Source organism: Aptenodytes patagonicus, chromosome 7 (genome assembly GCF_965638725.1).
Source record: "Aptenodytes patagonicus chromosome 7, bAptPat1.pri.cur, whole genome shotgun sequence".
Taxonomy (NCBI): domain Eukaryota; kingdom Metazoa; phylum Chordata; class Aves; order Sphenisciformes; family Spheniscidae; genus Aptenodytes; species Aptenodytes patagonicus.
The window spans coordinates 61,066,831-61,091,975 of NC_134955.1; the positions used below are offsets into that span (position 1 = coordinate 61,066,831).

Below are 25,145 nucleotides of genomic sequence, written 5' to 3' on the forward strand. Positions count from 1 at the left end.
ATCAAGAGTCAAAAGGAGAAAACCAAAACCATCATAACTTCTAACGGAATTTGGCCATGAGTATTATGCTTGCTATGGTGACTACCTCCTGAGCATTTTCAGAACCCCTAAACAATGTTGAAAAGATTGGCTTGTCTTTGGACAGCTGCCTGATTGCATTGCAGTTTCCAGTTGACTGCTCCATCTCTGCTTCATGGATGTCTTGGCAGTTATTAATGAGCTATTGAACCATCATATGCTTTTCTGAGGCAAACCAACATCCACAGTTATTTACCTTAAAACTGTGCTGCAAATCATTTTGCATTTCATAGATGGGTACCTCAGATGTCGGTGCAGTAGCGGTGGATGACTTCACCAGCTGTCCCTGAGGTTAGCCAGTGCCTTTAGCCCTGGGATGGAAATCCTGGTCTGAGGAGCAGACCTCTCCTTTACTCCATGTGGTCTAGGATTGTGTACTAATCTTCCCTGTGTTAACTAACATCGATTTCAACATTCATCTGGGGAGATGAGTAGACCTGTGCCTGGGAAGCTTTTCTGAATTGTGTGGAGTTTCCTTATGCACTAATACTTGCCCGGAAAGGGAAGGCGGGGAATCTCGTGACTTACTGTATTGGCAAATTATGTACTGTCTCTAGAAAGGGATTCCATGAAAACTTGAAAGTTTATGAAATTGTTCAGGCAAAGGCCATGAGCATAGAAACCAATGATTTGGATGGGCAAGGGTTTCTATTTAAATGACTCTGCTGTCATCTTTGAGTCAGACTTTCAGTGGTTGATACTTGTGCTCAAAAAGACTTCTTGTGGAACAAGAACATTGAAGTTGAGAGAGCCAGCAAAATTTCCAGCAAACCCAGGAATGATCAGGCTTGATATTTATAGTTTCTAAGAGCAGAAAACAGCAGAAAAAGGAACACGAAGGCACCAAAAGGCTGCAAACTTGCATAAAAATAAGGATGGTAGCTCACTTCAGTTGAGATGGGTATATCCTAGTATTGGATATTGTAGGTAGTATTTGCCAAAAGAGATTGTCTTGGGGTAATAAAAATGGGTTTCATTATTTTAGTGGAGAGGTGTTGTTTAGAGAGTGTAGACTGATCCAGAAGACTGATCAGAATGAAGCTTGTGATTTTTCAAAACATGAGAATTCAGTTTTTTAAAAAAAACCCTTAGATTTGGCTAACAGAGATTTGCATTCATTTTAACATTGGAATTAGACATCCCACTCATTCCTCAAAGACTTTCTCCCCATTTTTCTCCCCTCCTCTGTGTACAGAAGTAGAAGTTATGGGACTCACCACACCAGGATGTAAAGTGGCTGAGCAACTTGTAAAAATGTCGCTCCTTCTAAAAATTTTCTCATTCCTTCCCTAGCACTCTCGTATAATACTCTAGAGTTAATGATGTTAACTGTTATGTTTCCCAGGTCCTTTGTGATTTCCTAGACAGCTAAGCTAGGCACTTCCAGGAGATAACTGGAGAGGATCTATCTTGTATTGCTCTGGAAGCCACATACTCATTTTGTATTACAGGGACAAGTGTCAGGGCTTTCAAATCAGGATGATTTGTTGTGTCACCAAGGGACGCTCTCTCTTCAGTGGGTATCATCAGAGTTTCTGTTGGCTGGGTAACTGTGGACAAGCTGATACGGACTCTCTGGAAGCCAGTCAGAGCTCACTTTAGAATTTGGCCACTGTCTCTGGGCTTTGCTGGCCGAGGCAGCTCTTTCCCACATGTGCATCCCCCCGACAGCTGGTCTCTTTGGACCCCTGTGCAGGTGGCTTGGCTGACAGTCATTGCACAGAGATTCCCCTTCTTCCATCCGTGCCCCCTGTCCAAAACCTACCTTTGCAGATTAGGATGTGCCAGTTTGTTAAAGGGAGTGGTGAGCTGTCTGGCAGGGTGGCTGGGCTGTGTGCTGGCGCTCCTCTGCCCAGCAGCTTTCCCGTCCAGCTGGCCACATCTGCACTGTGCGTGGTTCCCATATTTCTGTCCTTTCTCTCCCCTTGCCGGTGGCCGAGTGCCCCATTGTTGGCTCTGCTGCTGTGGGATGATGGCTGGAGGCTCGGGGCTGTGCTGGTGGGCGTCCCTGCAGCCTCGCCAGCTCGAGGGCAGGCAAAGGGTAGGCTCCGGCAGGGCAGGCTCCGGCAGGGCAAGCCCACTTCAGCTGGTGTTAGCAAACTGTGGTAGGTGGTTGTGTGGAGCCGTTGCAGTCACAGGTTTCTGGGAGCACTACAGCAAGTCTGGCCATGAGCTGTGCTCTCCTGCCAGCCTGTGTCAGATGCCCTGGGACAAAGGAGGCTGGAAAAGCTGTGTACTCGCCTGTGTATGAGTGCAGAGCTCTTCTAGGGCAGCATGGCTTGGAGGAGGAATACTGCTCTCCTGTTAAACAAGCCTATAAGGAAAACCTTTTTGATTACCTTTTGCTTTGTGTAAGCAGTTGTCCCCTCAGCCCTCGCTAGCACCTTAGTGCTATTTAACACTACCCTGCCCTCCCAAAAGGTCTCCCTCCTTGTTTTTCCCTTGCTTTCTCACAGAGATATTTGGTACAGCTCATATCTGAAGCTGAAAGGGATGACAGGGGAGAGAAAACTCGGTCCTTCATGACTGCAGAATAGTTTCTTTGGCCCCATAGCTTGCCAGAGTGGATGGAGATAAGTGGCTTGAGTGGCTCCTGTGACACCTCGAGTGACTGGGCTGCAACCAAGACTACTTCTTGTTCTGCATGGTGGCAAAAGGGAGGAGAGGGTGCCTGGGCAGCACTGAGAGGCCAGTAGGGTCAGGACAAGACCTTGGATAACATTAATATTTATATGCATACTCTCCGCAGAATCTCAGGGGAGCAAGATCCCATAAAGGAACTGCTTTTTGCATAGCAAAGCATAATGGGGAAACCCCGAGTTTGGAGAGATTTTGTAGCTCTGAGCAGCCAGGGCGAAACTACTAGATGGGGGTAACTGTGTCTGTGAAACCCGAGCTCAGTTTGCATATGATGAGCAGGTTACTCTGATGTTTTACTCAGCGTGCTGGGGATTGTTTTCACTTTACAGCCGTTGCGAAAGGCTGGTTTCTAGCTCTGCAGAGTCAGGCCTTCCCAAAATGACTTGCGGTGGTCGCTGGCATGCCAGATGTAGTGATGTGTCATAACGCACAGGGGCTGCGCACCCCTGGGAGAGGGGTGGCTGTGAGCGAGTGTCTCAGCGGGAGGAGGACCGTTTGCAGGTGGTGAAGCGCAGCACATGCACTTTGTCTGTGGAACTGAGAACCGGAGACTGCAACAGTGAAACGAGGCGTCTCTGAAGGGAACAAATGAGCAGCCCCCAAAACAAGTGAGATTTGTTCCTCCTTCGGGCCAGGGACATCTTAGCAGCAAGTCAAGGTTGTGCATGCTCTCTGCCTTTCCTTCTTCCAGTTATTCCCTCATCCCCTCCCCTTTTTCCCCCCTCCCCCTCAAAAAGAGCCCCCTAAACAACCATAAAAACCCCCAGTCAACTAAACTGTCCTCCTAATTGCATGGGAAATGATGGGAGTTTAGCACTGGCAAAAAGCTTCCTTTAGTCCAGCAAGCTTTTTAGCTAGTCTTCCCAAGTCTTTGCTTAACTTTCCTGTGCATACCATGATCAGTAAAGTTGGAGTCACTTCTTCAATTTTCTTCTCCCCCCTTTCTGTTGCTACTCTCTTATTACATTACTACCTGTGTGGTTTGAATAAATTTCAAGTTGGTCTTCAAAACCTAGCGGGGTGGGGGTCAGATTCCAGGTTTCTTGCACACAGGAAAGTGTCTGATGTAGCTGAGAATTAAAATTATGTCTAATGTGTTGCCTGAGAAAAATGCTGTAGCTCTGCCTTTGCATGCATATAATAATGTTTCTTGTGATTACAATTGTCCCCTTGGTATCCTTGTTATTTCTAGGCTCTTGGGATGCTGTTTTGGCACAAGCACAACATCGAGAAGTCTTTGGCAGATCTGCCAAACTTTACTCCATTCCCAGATGAGTGGACAGTGGAAGACAAGGTCTTGTTTGAACAGGCCTTCAGTTTCCATGGGAAAACCTTTCACAGGATCCAGCAGATGGTAAGTGGTGGCAGAGGAATGGAAAAGCAGAATAGGCGGTTGGACTGTTGTCTTTCATGCTGATTGTGCTGAACTCCTGTCTAACGCTCTTGGGAGAGAACAGGCCAAAGGGGGTGTTAGAGGAAAAATATTACTATGAATAGAAAGAAACAACATTGTTTCCAGAGTCTCTGTAGAAGTGTGTTCCTGAAGCGCTTTACTGGTTCAGGATAAACTTTGACTGTGCAATTTTTTTGGTTGGAAATGAGTTTTCAGTCCCCTGCATGCTATGGTAGTGTTTACATCTCAGCTGGAGTTCAGGCATGGTCTATACACACGTGCCTGCCCACACACAGAGTAAAGATCATCTCTGCGCAAAGTTGACTTCCTTTCTTACAGCCTGTTTTTTAGGAATTCATTTTATTTGACTATGAAGTCTGTGTTTAATGTGTTTGGGACTGTCAGTGGATGCTGTGGTGGAGGTTTATACATCATTGCAAGCATTCAGCCCTTTGCTTTCGGTTGGTAGTGATATTTTTTTAAACTGTGATTGAAAACTTCAAGGGTAGGTTTCTGCCTGAAAGGGAACTGCTGGGGTGTGTGCAATTTTCTTTCGAAAGAGGGAGAGGATGGGATGTAAAGGTTTTTTTATTAATGATATCTTGAGAGTCTCTTCAAATGGTTCATCACTTGGGTGGGAACCAGACTTTGTTCTTTGCTCTCCTTCAGTAAAGTGCCTCTCAAGTGTTCCAGCAGGACCCGGTTATGGTGGTTGTGACCCACTGAAGTGAGCCTAGGCTGTTGCAGTCTGTCCAGCCTCTTTAAAGCACGTGTGAAGGTCTGTGTTGCTGATCCTGCTGAAAAGCGAAAGGCAACTTGCTTCCTAAGTATGAAGGAAAACTGCCAGGTCCCTTTTCAAAAGGGTGGCAGGAAGATGCTCATTCTCCTCATGTCCTCCTTGAATGTTACTTCACTGGCATTTGTTGCCAAATGTTCTTGGAGTCCTAGGGTCTTCCACTCCGTTGGGTCAGATGATGGGGCTTGCACATATTATGGAGAGCTGATATAGACAGTCTGGAGAGTTGTGGACTCCTGAAGAGTGAAGCTGTTTTCTTCTTTATTCCTCTGTTCTTACATAGGGGAAAAAAATGGGAAGGGGAATGTCCCGGGGAAAAAAAGAGAACATAAAGCCTGTCCTGTTGCTTGGTTAAATGCCAAAGCAAGAAATTCTCAATTCAGTTTATGTGCAGAAGTATGACTCTGTCCCTGAATGAAGTGCATTCTAATACAGGGATGCCAAGCTCATGCACTGTTCCCTAAGTAATGATATTTTTTTACTGTTGCTCCCAGAAAAGCCATCCTGCATGAAAAGAATTAAATGGCATGAAGCTTTGTGTTTAGCAGGGGACAGGAATCAATGGCTCGGGAGCACGTTAGTTGTTAGTTTATATATGCTGCCCCATTAGCAATAGTGCAGCTTGGAACTGAGGGGAAAAATCATCGAAGCTAAAGAATGAAAAGTGAATTATGTTATTTACCGGAGCTGGTTCTGATATTTGGTACTCTTAGCATGTGTTTGTAGCAAAGTGGATGTTTGTCACGAACAGCCTTGTCCCTGAGTTTGTTCTGTGGAACTCCTTAATTCCAGTGTACCGGTCTGCTGTATGGCTGTTGGCAGCACAACATCGACATAGCACTTGTGCTTTACCAGTGCAGATGGATTTATGCCTGTGTGCAGCTGTGGGCCAAGGTGGTAGTTCTGGTGTGATCCATTATTAGGACCTAAAGTCAACCTGCAGTCTGAGAACCAGGCTTATCTCAAGTGAAGACTTAAACTGCAGTATCTGAATAAGAGATATCTGGCTCTTGCTCACAGTTTTATTTTCCTCCCCACCTGTCCTGCCCTCCAAGCTGAATCAGACACTTACCTAAAACATGTTTTATTCAGCAAGAAAGGCTGGAATTTTACCTTGTAGAAGTGCTGTGTAAGAACATCAATGCAGAGTACGTCAGAAGTAGAGAATTAGTCTTAAGGTAGTTTTATGCTTTTTGGAGGCAGACTTTTCATTCGTAGCTACAGGGCAATGACATTAGTGTAAGAGGACAAAAAAAAAAAAATTCTCGTATTTTCCTATATCCTCAGTTCACCATGCAGTAACGTTTCACTTTTTGTGAAAACATCTTTTGTTGAGACCTTTGAATAGACTTCATCATGTGAATGGTGTGAATAACCCTTTTTAACCAAACATCAAAGGTATGCTTGGGATGTAGCCTGCAATTCAGCAGTTCCTGTGGTTGCTTACCCATGCCTGTGTTGGCTTTTAAAACTGTTATCTCAGTTTCAAGGCCCCATTTTGGATTTGCTCTTGGTATGTTCCTCTATTCTGAAGGGAACCAGCTACCTGGCTGGTGAGTGGAGGCTTGCTGAGATGCTCTTTAGAGATTTTGATGTCCTAAATAGTAGGCACTAACCTGAAACACTCCCCCCTAGATCATTTTTGGAAAGGCTGCAGAACTGCCTTGCTTGAGCCTTTGAGAGAATCCAACACAGAGAGATCAGATGTTCCTTGAGAAAAACAGACCAATTGTATGTGAACTCCTGGGGATACTTTACATATAAACATATAAAAGGATACATGTTTAATTTACAGCTTCCTGACAAATCAATAGCCAGCCTGGTGAAATTTTACTACTCCTGGAAGAAGACAAGGACTAAAACTAGCGTGATGGACCGTCATGCTCGTAAACAAAAAAGGGAACGTGAGGAAAGGTAGGTTTGCAAGTAGAAAGGCTGTGTATTGACACACACTGGTATCTTTAGACTATCTCAGAGATTCCTGTTAGCTTGTAAGAAACTAGATGTAGGATTTTCCCCAAAATGTTTCCTGGTACCACACCTTCTTTCCCCACCCCTCTTCCCTGCTGTGCATGTTTTGCTTTGCTTAAAGCCAAAAGGAATCTGTTGGCAATTGGGGGTGCTCCCTTTTTCAACGCTGTGCAATTCCCGATTGCCCTCTGGTGCAGTGGTCACCATCCTATCACTCTAAAAGCCTTTTCTCTGATACTGCTTGAGGGTGGAGAAGATGAAATTAAAACTGTTTACAAGCTGATTGGCACTGTTGTCAGCAGAGCCAGAAAAGCTGATAAGCAGGACAGTAAAAGGAAGTAATGAAAGAGCTAGAAATCTGCCTTTATTTCCTCCATGTGAAGCTCAGTAGAGTGAGAACATGCACCTGACGGGGAACAGGCTCCAGCGCAGCACCCCTCAGCCTGTGTGTATGCACACACAGACCCTTCCCCTGCCTTTTACTTAGAAAACTGTTACCAGTATAAGGCTGTTGGGCCAAGCTCTGTTCCCTGAGAAAGCTGAAGTTAAGGCTGTGTTTTTGAGTGACTGAGAAAAGGGTAGCACAGGGGAACCTGGGATGGGTTCTCTGGCAGAGGTGTCCCAAGGAGTGCTGGGTGCATTAGGATTTGGGTGAGGGTGGTGGTGTTCAGGAGGTCACTAGCCACTGAGCTTCAGCAGATGAGCTTGACTCCTGCTTGTGCAGCTTTGTCTGCAAGTTCACCCTCCTGGATACCCATGCAAGCCCTTGAAGGTAGGTCAGCCAGTGGCCTTGTGTGTATTGCTAGAAGTATCTGTACAGTTAGAACTGCCACTTGGTGACTTTGCCTAGTTCTGGAGCTGACAGGGCCTCAGAAATGCGGTGGCCTCAGGTGTGTGTGTGGAAAAAAAAACCCAACCCCTCTGAGCAGCAGCAACTCCATCTGCTTGACGCAGGTGCCTTCTCAACCTGCTCTAAAATGCAGTTAATGTCTTTGCAGACCAAACTTGAGGTGTGCCTGGCTTTGGAAGACTCTTAACATAATTGGGCGAAATTCTGCAAAAGCTTTTCTCTCAAAGGAGTTGCTGCTCTAGCACTTGCCAGGGAGCTGTTTGCTGGCTCCAGTGCGTATGAGCGAGCCCTGTTTGGGAAGGGGGAAGAAGTGGGTTCCCAGGGTTGAGCTGTACTGCACCAATGACTCACTCAACCTCTCCCATCTCTCCACTAGATCAACAATGCTTGCTTAACAGGCAGGGCCAGGGAGAATACTACCAGCCAACTTGTCCAGTATTTGGTTGGCTTTCTCTGACCTGAGTCTCTTTTTCCATTCTGTTCTTTTCCCTTCTCTGCAAAGGCTGTCTTGATTCCCCTCCCCGCCCCCCCCCCCCCCCCCCGTATCCTGTGCTTTTTTTTTTAGATTTTCCTACTAATTTATGAGGGGAGGGAAAAATCTCTTATAAGGAGTATGTGTTTGTCTTGTACTATGTAGTTTAGGATCTGTTAATACTACCTCTTTATTTTTGTTCTGTGCTCATAAATGAAATTACTACAATTTGGAAATACACCTCACTGGTACCTATGCCTGTTTGCTGGGAAAAGCAGCACCTCAGACCATCTGGTGATTGGGAAAGAACTGTATGGGCTGCCACGTGCTGTAATTTTGTAACCTTTGAGGAAGGCAGCTGGATTGGAAATGCGTAATTTGGTTTACATCTGCAGCAAGCTAAGCACCAAACACCAGCTTGATGTTTGATTTCCCTTCTTCCCCTTCATTATGTAAAATACTCAAACCCCTACACCCCCGAAGGATTTGTCAGTGTAGCCATGCGGGGCGTGGAAGCAAAGCTGGGTGAGTTTGGGGTGCCCGGATTTTGAGGTTGTACTGTGCCATTGGGTGTTGGCAAAACTTCAAAAATGTGCTTCTGTTAATAGTGATCAATGTCTAAAACTGCAGAAATGAGTGGGTGGGTTTTGATCCAACTCATGTCTATGGAACTTGCTGGAATAGAAGAGCAAACTGAGCACAGCAAAGCCCATGGGGGTTTGGCCTTTGCAGAAAGGCTGAGATCTGAACCTAGGTGAGAACACGAGGAAGCTCTTTTGGAGATGGGGTTAAGAGAAGAGGCAGTCTGAGGTATCTCACTCAAATACTGCTATATCTCTTCTGTGGCTAGGCAGGGAAATTCCCCAACCCCTCAGATTGTCACTAAAATAGCTCCCAGTGCATTTGGGACCAGGTTTTCAGTAGCTGTTCTTAGTTGTATGTGAGGGGCTTTGTGTATGCAGCTCTGGGAGGGGGTGCTTGTGAGTTTGTTCCCTGGAATCGTGATTACACAAACTAAATATCTTGTGAATCAGCTGGTGAGCCAGGTGGCTTGGGAGAGCAGGAATGGCTTGTACAAGTGACTGCTCTTGTAGAGATGGATGCCAGCTCAAGCCACCTGGCAGTACGTTCCTCCTTAGGCTATGTCTGCACAGGACGTCGCTGCAGCAGGGAGACAGCTGTGAGCGAGTGCCAGTACCACAGCCATGTTCTTTAGCACCCGCTGTGCCTGCTGTCCCCTGCTTCTGTGTGAACGCACCCCGCCTGGCTCCAGCACCCCAGCAGTGTAGCACAGCTTCTGCTGGGGTTTCTCTGCACAGCTGTGCCTTGCGCTGGTGCTGTGACATACCTGCACCAGCTGAAGTTCCTTGTCCCAGGCTATAAAGTTTGATGTGGCAAAATAGGGTTGGGTTTTTTTTTAAATTAAAAAAAAAAAAAAGAAAAAGGAAAAAAAAGCTTTGATTAGGTCAGCTTATTTCTTCCGTTTCTGGGCATCATCCCAAATGGTGCAATTAACTTTAGTTGTGTACAGTACAAAAATTCTAAATGGTGAAAATATATTCGATTTAATGTCTGATTAAAATTCCAATGAAGCCAAACTGGCCAGGTGTGCCAAGGTCACTTTCAATATGGCCCCAATTTCATGCCTATTATTATTCTGTAACTGATAACCTCTTTTTCTTTTCCAGGGGAGAATGAAATGTGAGGCTGTCACTGAAAAAAACAAACAAACAAAAAACAAAACAAAAAACCTCAAATGTTTTTTATGCTTGTTCTTGAGGGAGTTCATCTTGTGCATGTCTATTTTGCTAAATGTTAAGGAGTTGTATGAAGTCTGTGTTTTAGCTACTTGCTGTAATTCTAAGTCTTTGTTTTTGTCTCAGTTTGGCTAAAGTTAAAATGCTCAATGTCCCATGTTCTTTAAAAGATAACTTGTGTAATCAATTTCATGCATCTTGCCTTCATCTGAGCAGACTTATTTTGCTTAAGTACACTACTGAGAAGTCTTTTTACAAGACATGGTCCCTAGTATTTCTACAATTAAGAATTTCTTGACTTAAACCAAAAATAAATAAACAAAAAACCCAAGCCAAAAAAAACCCACCCCAACCCCCTAAAAAAAACACCCTGGGAATAAAACTAAGGAAACCCGTTGGACTTGCTATTGCATCCATGCATTTCTTTTAGCATGCTATTTATAGAAAAAGAGAGCCTCACAAACTGATACAGTACTGTTTGCTTTTGTCTTCCAGTGAGGATGAAATGGAGGAAGCAAATGGAAATAACCCTATTGATATTGAAGTTGAACAAAACAAGGAGAGCAAAAAGGAGGTATAATTCTTTTCTTACTATTGTACAAATTAAAGTGTTTACTTACTACCTACTTCATGTAGAAGCTGACAGTATTTAATCTTCTTTATTTGTGCTTCATATAGTTGTCATACAAGAAAAGAAGAATTGTCTTCAGAATTATTCTTAGATCAAGACAAGTATAGACAAATAAGTTATTATGGATGGAGCTGGGAAAACTTAAGACTTTACTATCCCATGATAATGTACTATCTAAATGTTTCTAGTCTCTTTGATTCAGAGTTGGCTGTATTAGCTTGAACCACCTTCAGTGATGGTTTAAATCAACCTAACTGTGGAGATGGAGTAGAAGCACTTATGTCCCCACTGAGATGGCTTGGTGGAGGGGAAATATGTCCTTTAATCTGCTCTAGGTAGGCTAGCAAGAGTGTGTTTATCTACAACTTAGATTCTAAGGTAAATTCCTGATGTACTGAAATCCTCAGCAATCCAAACTGAGGATTTCGGTGGCACCAGGATTGCAACTACAGTGGTGAACAGTAGAGGAGAGAGCTTTTGTGTGGCCAGTTCATTTTGTCTGGCAGAGGAGCCATATATATAAAACAATAACCTATTGTTATGCACATAATATTTTGTCTATTTAAAACGTAGTACTTGCACCTCACTTAATACTTCATTTTAAGTGAGCATACAGTTCTAGATTAAAATAGAGCCATGCAAATAGAACAGTTTTGGAAACCTAGTCTGTGATGCTTAACAGGAAAGTGTATACTTTATTTTCATGTGTATAACCTGCTGGTTATCTGTTACTAAAGAAAACAGCCTTGCTGTTCAGCAGCGGTGTGAGTTGTATGTGTGAGTGAGTACTACAGGAAGATGTTTACCCTAAGGCCTTCTCTCCTTGACGTAGCTCCCTTTCCTGATTTCTTGTAGCCCGATTTCTCTCCCACAGTCATTCTCTTCCAATTTTTTAAATTATTTTTTTTAAAAGGGTGTATGTAGGAAAAAACCACTAGAGTTATTTAAAAACATGATTGCACACAGGCAAAATCAAAGGCCTAGAGCAGCTGCTTTGTCAGTCACTGTCAGTGAGATTAATTCCTCTAATAAATTATTTTGAATGGAAATAACTGAAAAATCACAGCATTCTAGTCTGTTCTTCACCCATGCCAGGGTGCTCTCTAGACTTTCTAGAAAAGCCTAGCTGTTGCTTCCAGTGAAGGAACCGGCATCCCTGATGACTTCCTAGGAGCAGAGTGGATGTGAAGCCACTCATGTTCACCCTTACAAGAAGCTGAGTTCTCAAAAACCTCAGCAACATGCAAACTGGAAGGGTTCTCACTTGGCTAAGTTGCAGCTGCATACCGCAGCTCTCCAGTGTGTCTTGTAAATAATTAATACTATCATCTCATTTCCCATTATTTTAATAAATTTTCAAGTTTAGATTTCTCCGTAAGCTCTTTGAAAGCTTGTATCTGTAAGAGAGCTCCCTTCAGTCCCCTTTATTACCAGGAATAGGGAAGATAGGGAGATTCCTTCCCTACCATGCTGGCATGCTCTGAACTTGCTGCAGAAGAGGGAAAGGTAGTTGGCTGCTTTTGTTGTAAGGCCAAACCAGAGCAGATGGCTGATAGCTACCATCAAGACATTTTTGTAGAAAGTCTGGTATGGGAGGAGGCTGTCTGCCCTCCCTGTCACATTAATAAAGGCCACAGTGCACTAACTGATCTGAAAGAGATCACCAGAACTCATGGAGCATGTGCAGTCTGGCCGTGTATGCAATGGCGGGTAGCCTTGAGAGGGCTTTTCTGGACAGGGAATGTACTGGTGGGTAAAATGAAGCTGGCAACCTGCATAGCCTGTTCAGAGTTAATTTGATTTGATTTTGCAGTACCTGAGCCTGGGGCTGATTGAAAATGCCTTGAGAGAGCAGGTATCCAGGAGGGGGGATATGTTCTTTCTTGATCATTATGTTTCTTTTAATGACGTGGTCAGACGTGCAGGGGTGGTGATGTACCACTAGCCCAGGACTCTTACCGTAAAGAGCCTCCCTGTCCCAACCCCGCAGAGATGGTTTTTCCAGCTCTGAGACATGTTGGTTACTGTATGACTTGCCGAGTAGTACTGGGATTTCTCAGAGTATCTGAAATCTCTCATCCGTTTCCTCTTTTGAGGGTCATTGGAGGGGGAAATCTTCCCTTTTTTTTTTTTTTTTTAAGTACTTTCAGTGTTAGTGCAACTGTTCAGGTTTCCTCAGATAGTGACTCCATAATGCTGAGGTCATGGACTAGAGCTGCTTTCTCCACATCTTCCCTATTCCTGGAAATGCCTCCCACTTCATCCTCTGCTTTTACATGGCTTGAGACAGCTTGGTGTTCTCTTTTTACGCCATGAAATCTGAGGAGGGGAACCTTGTTTGTATTAAGGGGTTTTAAGACTGAAGTGTGTTGGATAGCAGTGGCGGTATCTAAATAAACAGAGAAGCACTGCTAAATCCCTGCATTTTAATTCTCTCTGGTTTTCCTGAATTGATTTAATTGTACAGAGATGTGTGTGGCCAGGAAAGCAAGAGTTTCCAAGATAGGGTAGATGTTCAAATTTTCAGAGCCTGTGCAATATCACCAGGGCCTAGAGGCATTTGGAGCTGTCAAAAACTGTTCTGCTGGAGCTCTGGCTTCTTGTCCACAACACAAGAGCTTCACATTCTTTGAACTGTGTAAAACAATCATTTGAATTCTTTTTTCCTTAATGTTGAGGCTTCTGGGGTATTTGCACTGCAGGCATTGTGTGTTGGTCAACCTACAGCCTGAACCTGTTGTGAGGCATTACCGCGTGATCCCGTGAAATTCTGTATGTAGATGAAATAGGAATAAATCTGAAATGTGTATCCATGTTGAATAATTTACCCAGCTCAGTTATCAAAGTGCTCGTTTCTGAAGCGGAGTGCAGAGCTTACCTCACTTGTACATAGCTAAACCCATCTGTTTTCTTCTGCTCCCCACTCCCTTCTGCAAAAAGAAATAGGGTATCCATCCTGCAACAGCAATAGTTATCTCTTGCTCCTGGGCTTGCCTTAGGCATTGTCTCTCATGGAGGAGTCCTTTGCACTAAAGGAGGGAAGAAAAAAGTTGAGAACAGGCCATTGTCCACATTACTGCTCCTATGTGGCTCTGGCCGTTGAGCCCATGAAGAGGGTGCAAGCTTTTATCTGCTGGCAGCTGTGCTGGGGTCCTCCAGTCTTTGGGAAGCAGAGCCTCATGCTTACGTGGGGCTTTGTGCTCAGCCTCTTGTGGGTTTGAATGTGAGCATTTTCATGCTCACTAATGAGCAAATGCCTCAAACTGTGTAGAAACTACATGTAGCTGCAAATTAGGAGGGAAACAATAGTGCTAAGTGAAGCCAATGTGCTTAAAGCTGGCAGTGATCAACTAGAGGATTTCAGACGTGTGGCCTCCCCTCTCTGCTTTTTCCCTCCCCGCCACTCTTCTTCACTTCTGTGTTCTTGGCCAGGCTCCAGCCACTGGGTAATAAATCTTGGGTATGAGTTGCTTGTTGAAAATAACTTCTGGAATAAATGGTTTTAGTATTAGAGAATCAGATGTGCTCTTGAAGGATCTGTAGTATAGTGTCCTAGCTAATCTACCTGTCAGAGGTGTGCGCCTAATTCTTTGCTTTAGACAGAAAGCATAAAAATAATTAGTGGTGTGTGTAATATTCCCTTTTCCAAAAGAGACTTAAATTTTATTTGTGGGCAAAACTGCATCAGTTTAATGGAACAGTTGATATATCAGTGCTATGCAAGAAAACTTGGCTTCCAAGGAACTGCGTAACGATCTAAGAATTACTTTGTAGTCACCTCACTCCTTTATCCTTAGCCTTTAAATAAATTTGGTTTATTGCTTCTCCTGTCTGACACGTAGAAGAAAAGGTCTCTGTAAACTCTTCTAGTTGTGTTCTTCCCCTGTCTCCAAACTCCACTTTGTTTCCTTCTGGTGTTCAGTTAAACTGGCGTGTTCAGGCCTGGTGATGAAAGTGAGAAGAGAGGTTTCGGAGTGTTTGAAAATAACCAGAATATTTAACTGCTGGAAAATTGGGCATCTGTATCCCAAAATGAAAACGGGCAGAGAAGACAACCAGTATCTCTGTAAACATTGAAAGCTGCCTAGAAGAAAGGAGAGATTTGTTTAAGACAGTGTTTGTATGACATGCCACTTAAAGCAAAAAATGTCTTCCTGTCTGCAAGCTACCTTTTTTCATTCTCCAACCTTTGACAATGGCTAAAAGTCATAGAATCACAAAATGGTTGAGTTGGAAGGGACCTTTAAAGATCACTTAATTTTGTAAAATGACTGCTGTTTGCCAGGTGCCACCTGCTGAAACCGTTCCTCAGGTGAAGAAGGAGAAGCACAGTACGCAGGCCAAAAACAGGGCGAAGAGGAAACCTCCCAAAGGAATGTTCCTTTCCCAAGAAGATGTGGAGGCCGTTTCTGCCAATGCGACAGCTGCTACCACTGTACTCAGACAATTGGACATGGAATTAGTCTCAATAAAACGACAGGTATGGATGGGATTGGTCAAGAATAACTGCTATTTTTGGTGGTAGTGCCTGTCACAGTCTGCAAAGTTCACAGGAATTTGTAGCTTGACAGCAATGATGCACATCATTATGTGGCTTAAGTGACAAGCTGCTAGCCTTGTGCTATAAACCAATGCAGCCCTGTGTTTTATGTCTCTTATGTTTTAGTTCTATGGGCAAGCCTACTTTATACCTAAAGTGAAGCAAGGAAAAGTCCACAGCACTGACTTGAAGGAACATTTGTTGGCGCTTAGTGTTTCTTGCAGTTCAGAGTTCCTTATGTTTTAACTATGAACTTCCTTCAGATGACACTGGTTTCAGCAGTATCTGATTTCCATCTGCAGCATTCAGTTTTCTTTGCCTTTTCATATGGCGCTTTTGGAACAGGCAGATACGTTTGTTTTATTCTTTCTTAGACAGGCATCATACAAACTTTCCTACGTACCTTTTTTGATTTGCTGATGGATCTGCCTTTTAAACAAATGTTTTTCTAATATCTGTTAGTAAAGACAGGTTTATACTACGAGTCTGTTTCCTAGATCTGAACATTTTCACTTTTTAAAGCAGAGATCTGGCTCAAGCTCTTTATTAAACTTAATAGAATTGGTATTTTGGCCTGAAGCCTTTTTCTTGGCACTCTGGGAGAAGCAGAGCTCTCTAGCAGTCTTTGATTCGTTACTTGCTGTGAACAGGGTCTGTCGTCTTATGCTGGGCTTTATACAGACCTGGAAGTTGGGGCAGTTCTTGCACCAAATAACTTGCAGACAGGATAGAATAAATTAAATGGGATCTCCTGATGTGCCAGCTGCTCCTGCATTCCTTTATTACAGTATAACAAACCTTCTTTTTTGGAAAAGGGAGGTTGTGAGAAAAACTGGAATGCTGAGCTTGTGGGGTTCCTGCCGGGGCAGCTGGAAGAAGGCTTGTCCAAAGATTTTTTTTTTAATATCCTTGTTTAAAGGGATGAAACTTTTTTTTTCAGATTCAGAATATCAAACAGACAAACAGCGCGCTCAAAGAAAAACTTGAAGGTGGTATAGAACAATACAGACTTCCAGAGGTAGGATCATTTTCTGACCCTTGTTTATTGTGGAGATAAATGCTAATCTGTGTTTATATAGAAACTATATAGGGCTATTTGCATTGCCAGTAAACTAGGACCAATGTCCTATTAGTTGTCAGTGTGAATCAAGACCATTACCATATTCACTGTTGTTGTGTAATGGAAATGGGAGATGAGAAGAAAGTAAGAGCAGTTTCACACGTGAAAGTGGTTTCTAACAGAAGTACAGGTATCCCAGATATACCATGTTTTGTCAGTGTTGTATCCATATGCCCTTGCGAGAGAGGTAGTTGCTTTCCTCTAAATACTGAGAAATGTAGGAGAGGATGTTAATGGCCCATCTTTCTCTTGGCACTTGGTGCTTTTGCTGTTTTCCTTCCAACTCTGGTACCTCATGCTGGAAATAATTTGACCAAGATTACAGAGGGTGTCTGTGATAAAACCAAGTAGGTGCTTTGGAAGAGAGTGGCTCTTGGTTATCTGCTCAGACCATTCCCTATCTTTTTGTATTACCGTGACTTACAGGCGCAGTGTATATCACAGTTAACTGAATGGATGCCATACGCAGTTCTTTGTTGAAAACGTTGCTACTAAAGGAATGATATAGTTTGACAAACAGTTAATTCCTTGTTGTGTTTTTATGAGGTTTTCATGAGCTCGGATACAAGGGAAAGCTGTTGCTTATGTAAATGAAGTTATCTAATTTTTTTTTGATGTCTAGGTCGTTCAGAAATTTAATGCACGTTGGACCACGGATGAGCAGCTTCTTGCTGTGCAAGGTATGGCACTACAAGTCTATTTGTACTTCAGTCGGTGATAATCAAAACTCTGCTGCGTTTCAGAGCTGTGTTTCCCTTCAGTGGCTAATGAAGGATTCTGACATTGCTGTGTACTAATGCCCAAAGAACGGAATTGAACAAGGAAACAATATCCCCCCTTCCCCTCCCTGGGCAGTATAAATTGCACTGTATGAATGTTTGCAAATAATCTCTGCTTGTCCAAGCTTTCAGAAAGTGAAACTCTACCGGAGTCACTGCTATGCTCTTTGCCTGTGTAGCTTCTCAAGTAGTACAGGCAGATTTACACAGGTCTTCTAGATTTGGCTCTGCCCATCTTTATGACACTTCTATTTTCTCCTCTTCTTCAGGGCTAGTCTTAACTGCATCTCTTGCCCAGTTTAGACTTTTTTCTTTTCCCCTGGATTAATCTGAGAAAGGCCTGAAACCTTGACAGAAGTTCAGCTTCGGATCCTTATGCTGTGACTTGAGCCTGATTTGTGGTCTTTGTGGAAATAACATGTTGCTTTTGTTTTTCTTTTTGTTGCTTTTAGCAATCAGGAAATACGGCCGAGACTTTCAGGCAATCTCTGATGTGATTGGAAACAAATCTGTGGTGCAAGTGAAAAACTTTTTTGTAAATTATCGACGTCGTTTCAACATAGATGAAGTTCTACAGGAGTGGGAGGCAGAGCACGGCAAAGAGGAGACAAATGGAACCAATAGCCAGAAGCCTGTAAAATCCCCTGATAATTCCACTAAAATGTCCGAAGAGGAAGACGAGGTAAATCCAATTTAAAAATCGCATAAAATTCCCAATCTGAGCTCAGATCAGATAGATGTATATATATATACTTTTTGCAAAAGCCATTTTTGACAATCTTCAAACTGAGCATATTTTACTTCCTCTGGATATACAGATTCCAGTACTGATTTTGGGAATTAGGAATTCCAGACATACATGAAAGTGGAAAGAGAACAGTTAATTTGCAGCCCTCTGACAGTATCTGTATCTCCTCAGCACATGGACATTTTAATGCCTCTTGCTGCTGAAACCCCATACATCTTTATCTCACTTGGATGTTTTCCCTGCACTCAGTTCTCCAAGCTGTTCTAGGTTTGGCTTTGTGGGACCGTACAGTCTTCTGAGGCAAAGCTCGCTCTTTCATTTTTGACGATGGAGTGGTTTCACTCAGGGGAAGGGAAGAAAGCTATAAACAAGGCGAGTGTGTGAAACTGTTCACTCTGGAATTACCTAGAGGCAAAGTTTCTGTGAAGACAGAAATTCTAGGAACAGCCTCTCCTTGATGGAGCTTCATGGAGTTAACACTTCTCCAAATACAATGTGTGTTTAAAGTTAACTAAGAGACTGTAGAGTGTTTAAATGTGCAAGTTAGTTACAAAAATGTAATATTAACACAGTCTTGCAAAAGAAAACCCTGCTAGAGGTTTGCATGTTAAAAATGTCTGGTCTAGGACTCCCTTTGGCCTAATTTTATAAGACAGCTTGACACAAAAGCCGTATCTTCTAAATGCAAGCACAGTCAACAGCATAAGGTGAATTTTGGTCTCACATGGACTAAAGACTTCTCAGTGACTGTATATTTTTGTTGCCCTGATTATGGTTGACTCACTTGTACGTTGCCGTTCAGACATTCAGAGAGCAGAACTTCATTGCTTCACAAATCCCAATAACATGTTATTCAAAGATGCTTATATATGGGGACTAGATCCAAAGGTATGACAGATGAACAAAACCAAACTCAAAAAACTTGCCTTCTTGGAAGGGTGTGAGTGAAATTGTCCCATTCTTCCAGAATTGAGAGGTGGAGCAAAGAAGCAATGGTACTAGCACGTAGCCACCCATTTGAAAGACAGGTGGCTTGTGTCACTGCTTTTCCCTGTGACCAGTAGAGTTGTATCTGTTAGCAGTGCAGAACTTTTCTTCTCTGAGCCCTCTGAGATTCTTCCTGGCCTCAAATACACCCTTGCTCCTGAAAGTTACAGTCAAAAAAGGGGAGTCTCACTTGAGATAGGAAGAGAATGGTTGCAGCAGGAACTGGAGTGTGCTGATGTGTCCAAGCGTATGGATACTGGAGCAGTGAGGATCCCAGACAAGTTAGCAGAGGAGGAGGAGGAAGAGTGGAGGCATGACAGCAAGGTCTGGTGAAATGACTGGTGGAGCAGCAGTCGTGATCCCCAAACTAGTGATGGAGAGTGCCCAGGCTGGAGCCGAGCAAGTGTTGAGTGGTGGAAAGGGGACCAAAACAATAGGCTGGTGGGAATAGTTGCAAAGCCTAGAGAAAAGGCAGTTATTGCGAGAGTCGGGCAGTTCCCTGTGCCCTGCAGTATAGTAAGGGATGAGGGCAGAGCCTGCCTGCACCAGGCTGACACAGGCAGGAGCCAGGCAGGGTGGCCATGACCTGCCAGCCGTGACATACCATGTGTGCCTTACACTAGCACCATGTGGCTTGTGGTTCTTGATGAAGCCTATTCTGGACAGTAGGAACTGATGTGTCACAGCTGGGAGGAGGAAGGTGCTGGCAGCATGGAGGGGATTTTAACTACCAAGCCTGCAGCTTTTTATAAAAATGCACAAGGAAGGGACACAAGGGTGTCACACCATGGACATCTAATGGCCACCATGCACTCTGAGCACATCAGACAGTGCCTCTCAGGCTGGCTATAAATGAGATGCTGCTGCCTTCAGAGGTAACGTAACCACAGTGCTGACTGGGTGCCTGTCTGAGCAGTTCTGGGGGCAAAGTGAAGTGTCATTGGGATTATCACATAACTGATCTACATGGGCTGGGAGGGGGGTTCCTGGTCCCTCCTGAGCTGCGCAGTACCATGCAGCTGGTGCCTGCTCTTGAGAGCACTTGCACAGGCGACTGGTCAAGTCAGGGGCACTCACTCAGCAGTAGCCAGGAGAAGACTTTGCTGGCCTAACACTGAAGTCCCTCGGGTGCTTTCTTCCCTGGCATGCCTTGTCTGCCTGGCTGCCAGCCTAGTAAAAGCTTCGTCAGCCCTCTGACTGCTCTGGGCTTTCCCCTTCAGTGTGTTTTTATAGCAAGTGGCCGTGGTTCCGTTTTTTTTTGTTGTTGTTGTTGTTGGGTTTTTTTTTCATTTTGTTTTGTTTTGGTTTTTTTTGAAGAAGGGAGGTAAGACTGCTGATTATAAAGCAGCCTCAACTCCAGGCTTAATTCTTGTATGTTTACACTCCCAACAAATCCCAGTGTGGCTCAGAATATGGGAAGCTGCTGTGATTCCTCCCATGTGCCAGGGCTGTCTGTTTTGTCGCTTTCAGTACCGTGGATCTGGGGTGAAGTTTGGAGATGCAAGAAAGCCTATGTGTATTCATTTTTAAACTAAACGTCTCCTTTTTCTCCCCCCTCCCCCTTCCCTCCAGGCTACTTCTGTTCTTGATGTCAGATATGCATCTGCTTCGTGAGAAGGTGCTGTAGCCTAGAACAATTTGTGTTGACTACTGTGTTATCCAGGATATCAGGTATTAGCAAACCTCAGACAGCCATCTGCATCATATCTGTGGACAAGCAGCTATTACCAAAAAAAGGCAAACGCTTCCAGTCCTGTGCTACATCTGCCTTAATCTCCCCTCATTCCTCCATACTGCCTCCACTTTCTTTCAAAAGCACCCAGGTAGCTCAGCTCTCCATTTCATCAATGTCCTGCTTAAGCATGGGGATTTCTAGAACCAGTAACACCTGTCTGTAAATTTTGACCAACCTGCAAAACAAGGAGCTCCTTAGCAGCCCCACAGTAACTCTACACATTAGGAGTTCTTATAATACTTGGTCCGTAGGGTATAAGTACATATTGCTGCATGGCCTTGTGGTCTCCGCTTCCTGTGTATTCTTACGATGACACTATTATTAGCGAGCTTTCTATAAAGGAGAGGCCTGTGCACGTGCCAGTGGTGTCAGGTTTGTTCTGAAATGACAGGGCATGTTAACAAGCAATCTTGAATAATGCAAAGTGATAGGAAATGTTATTTCTAAGGTTTGGTCAGTCCAAGGTTGTAAACGTAACTCATTACACTTCTGGTTTGTGCAATTCTTTCCACTGTATTTGTGTGTTCTTGCTTCATAGAAAGCTCCCTAATTGAGCATTTTATTCCTGTATATTTTAATGGCTTTTATTTAGTGCAAAAGGGAATACGTAACCTGAAACTGTTTGATACGCTATTTAACCCCTGGCATTCAGCATTTGCATTGTAACTTGTTAAATGCGTGCTACACAACTTTCTTTTTCCTGATCCTCTGCGGGATTAAGTCAAAACAACTTTCTCTGGTGCCTCTCCTTTTGGAATATGTGCCTTTTTACATTTGGCTACCATAGGTCACTTTCTGTCCCAGTGTCTCATTTCTCTTCAGAGCGCTGTTTGCCAAAGACATCAAACTACTTCTCCCACTGGAAGTCTGGACGAGGGTTGGAGCACAAAGTTGAACCTTCAGGTAGTTTTTAGTCTCTCAGAAGTTTAATGGAGAAGGACTGGGTTAATTTCATTGGCCATTTTAACCCTTCTGAAGCACACATCGCTTTCATGTTCTGAACCAAAATATGCAATTTAAAATCTAAGAGGTGCTTTTCCAAATACTTGGTGCATGCAGCTTTCAAATCCCCAGCCCTCTGTTTGGATGACCTGTGCTGTGGCCTATCCAGCTGGCTTGAACTGGAGCTGTTCTTGAAAGTCCTGTATGAGGACTTTGCACCTTGAACAAGGTAGTTGCTGACTGCCAAGCAGACAGTCTTCAGAGAAGCTAGAAGCAGCAGTATTACTTCTTGTCTAGTGGAAAGCTGCAAAATAACACTAGTCACAAAGCATTTAAAAATGGTTAATTTAATGATGTTGGAAGAAACCACCAGCTGTCTTTGCAAGTGGAAAAAAGGACCTTCTTTGCTTCTCTTCCTCTACAGAGGGTTCAAGCCAAGATGGCACACAGCAATGTACGGCACCAGCCTCCCTTAACACAACCTGAAATGAGCTAGTCCATGTTCTGGCCTGCAGCTGAGGTGCTGCAGCTCAGAGTCTAGCCCTGAACTTGGTGCTGATGTTTGAGCTGCTGGGCTGTGCCGTGTTGTGTGCTGTGATGGCTCTGTTCTCTGTACCTAAACGAGGTAGGCTAATGCCAGCTGGCTAACAGAGCCAGCTGTGACTGCACCTCCTGCAGTGTAAACACAGCCCAAGGAAAGGCAGGGAGGTAGGCTCATGTATTGCTGAGGTGGTCTCCTCTTTGGGCCGTGTGTGAGGAAAGTAATTCAACATCAGAAATCGAGCAACACCACACAGGCGAAGGAGCAAATAACCATTTCTTAGGGCAAGCTAGAGTGTGGAGCCCAAAAAGGGCCTGTTTCGGCTACTTTGCAGCTGGTTCTGAGCAGTTTCATTCTGGTACCTCCAGAGAGATGCGCTGAGGTGATGGGAGGATGGAAAGGAGCTATTCCCTATCCTCTGTATTGGAAACGTGTAATCCCAAGTTTGTGGCAGTGTCTCTACAGCTGTTGATATGAACTGGCAGCTCTGATGGTGGCCCTGCAGATGTTCCTTCAGTCCTGTGCCAGTTGGAGTTGGGAGTCTCTTGTGGGAAAAGACACTAGTTGTTAGCCAGTGTGAATTAGGATTAAAGATGGGCAAATAGCACTGTGAATTCAGCTGACAGTTCTGGTGTAAAGCAATGCCGCTCGTTAGAAATACTCTAGTATTAAACCTCCTGCTGGTAGCAGTGCATGGAGACGGGTCCTCGCCAGTGTGAGGGTTGTATGAGCTTGCATCCCAGTTGGTGAAACTCATCAGGAGAGGCTTCTGCTGGCGAGTTAAGTTACCTGTGAAGACTTCTCATCGGTTTTTGCCCTCAAATCTGTCCATCCTTATGATCAGAAAAGTTGTGTTTTGGCTTCATCCCCAAGGGGTAGGGGGAAACATGTATAATTCATGATATTAGGAAGAAAAAAGTTGTTTAATTACTTTTCAGTTGACTGCTATCTTATTGTAGTTGATACATACAATATAATAGCACTGTATTTTAAACGTTTAGTTTTTTACATTCTCTTTAACTATGTTTTTAAATGCGATAAAATCATTTTAGCTTTTGAAAGTTTAAATGGTTTGGTCTTGTTTAGGTGAAGACCCTCTCTTTCTTTTTTAAATGGGTCAAGCATTAGATACATCAACTGGTTGCATTCTGATTAGAAGGGTCCACAAAGAAAACTGCATAAGATAGAATAGTCACTTAAATTTTGTTTCTTAAACTATCAATGTGAATGTCATAATTATATATATTTTGTGGAAAATGGGAAATTATTTCTCCTAAGTATAAGTTATTGTGCAAAATATGGTATCGTTAAAGAAAATGATAGTTTAAGTTTTAGTTTTAGAAATCTTAAAGATATAAAAGTGTATTGCATATGCATAAACAAATTTCATTTGTTCTATTTAATTTTTATGTAGTTGTGTAAAGTGCTAGGTAACTTCTCTTTTCGCTTATCCATTAAAACAACCTTGTTACTTGAATATTCGTGTTTAACTGGTTTGAAACAGTGATCAATTTTTGTAATATAATCTTATAACCAAGGGAAAAAAAAAATACATGCCTCAGTTGTGCTTAACAATATAGCAACAATGTACAATCAGATGCTTAAGACCATAGTAGCCATAACTGGTAGTGCAACCACAATGGTTGTGTCTTGATATATTTAATACCAATGGGGATAATGAATTCTTAATATATTTTTACAAGTTTGCAACCAGGAAGACCCCATAAATATCCACTAGAACACTTTTTTAATAGTTAATATAAGAGTGAAACTCTTACTCTCTTAAAGCAATGTCCTGACAAACATTTTTCTTTCCTGTACCAATGCATCTGAAACATTATGTATTAAAATATGCTCATTGTCACTTTAAATTTCAGTTTTTATTCTCTAAATCGCTAATATGCTGTTGGTATTCTTGCACACCAAATATGAGCCAAACAGTGCATTACACTAACTTGATCACTGGATTTGTGAACATAAATCTCCAAGTCAATGAAGCGCAAAAATATCATAGGAGATTTTTCTGATAATGCGTTTTTTCAAATCTGCATAAAATTATGCATAGCCCATTCAGTGATGAGTGGCCTATTATTTACTCTTTAAAAAAAAAAAAAACAAACCAGAAAAATGATTTTTATTAGCTCCAGCTTGTCTTCAGCAAGTCAAAGTCTAGTGATCTTGTGCAATGCCCCTAAAGCAAATACTTTCTGCCACTCCCTGGATTAATGCAGCTTTTCCTGTTGATAGTAAAGCACAATTGCAGTGAAAGTTACAGTTCAGAAGATGGAAGGTCAGTATAGTCTATGCATGTTGTATAATAATGAGTGTTTACATTCATATTCTCTTAAAATAAAATTTATACTGGAGTGTATAGTATTCCATTATGTAGATTTTATCAATTTTGTTAACTGCTTATAGATTGCTTAAAAGAAGTTTTTTCAAGATTTTAAAAGATGTATAAGGTTAAGTTTGCAAATATAATGGAAATGCTGTATAGCTTTTGAAGTGATAAAATACTCGTTGGGATTTTAAAGAAAGTATGTTGTAATAATGCTGTTGTAAGTAATATTTTAAATGTCTTTTTTGCCTGTTTTCTATTATTCAGCACACTTACTGTGATGAATGTTCATAGCATTATAAAATTGCTTAGCCACCGAAAAGTAACATTTGGTTTTGAATTATTTTACTGTATGAGGAATTATAGTGGGGTAAATTCCTTTGTGAAATTCTACATAATTCATTTTTCTATGATTTCCAATGTTTGCTGACATCAAATAAAACTTTTTCAAGCCATTGATGTAATAAAATATGTAGTAAAATGTTATTGATGTAGAATGTGGTTCTGAAATGTAATCGATCCACTACCTTTCAAATTTTGGTCAGGAGAACCGACCGGGGCTTGCCCCTTCCTGTATTGCATCGTCCACATGTAGGTGTCGTTGGAGGGCAGGTTAACTGCTGCTGGAGCCGGTGGGCAGAGTCCCAGTCTCTTGGGAAAACTCGAGGAGCCTTTAGTACGGTGCTACCAGCTGGAGCTGTCTGGTGCAATCCATGCCAGTGGCCCTGGAGAGACTGCCGCTCCTTTTCTGATGGTGCGGCATACTCCTTCCCCTGGCCACGCAGCCACGCTCTCCGCAGTCCTGCTGGCACGGGCATCGCCTTCAG

At 43.0% G+C, this 25,145-nt stretch overlaps 1 protein-coding gene across 1 annotated transcript in view; it reads left to right on the forward strand.

Moving 5' to 3' along the window:
- Positions 1 to 24,787, forward strand: part of RCOR1 (REST corepressor 1) — a 90,588-nt gene extending 65,801 nt beyond the window's left edge. The window contains exons 5-12 of the mRNA XM_076345486.1: positions 3,911 to 4,072; positions 6,703 to 6,821; positions 10,453 to 10,531; positions 14,874 to 15,068; positions 16,069 to 16,146; positions 16,871 to 16,928; positions 17,480 to 17,709; positions 20,335 to 24,787. Of these exons, the coding sequence (XP_076201601.1) occupies positions 3,911 to 4,072; positions 6,703 to 6,821; positions 10,453 to 10,531; positions 14,874 to 15,068; positions 16,069 to 16,146; positions 16,871 to 16,928; positions 17,480 to 17,709; positions 20,335 to 20,376 (963 nt within the window). The 3' untranslated portion in view covers positions 20,377 to 24,787. The remainder of the gene's footprint in view (positions 1 to 3,910; positions 4,073 to 6,702; positions 6,822 to 10,452; positions 10,532 to 14,873; positions 15,069 to 16,068; positions 16,147 to 16,870; positions 16,929 to 17,479; positions 17,710 to 20,334) is intronic.
- Positions 24,788 to 25,145: the final 358 nt, after the last annotated feature.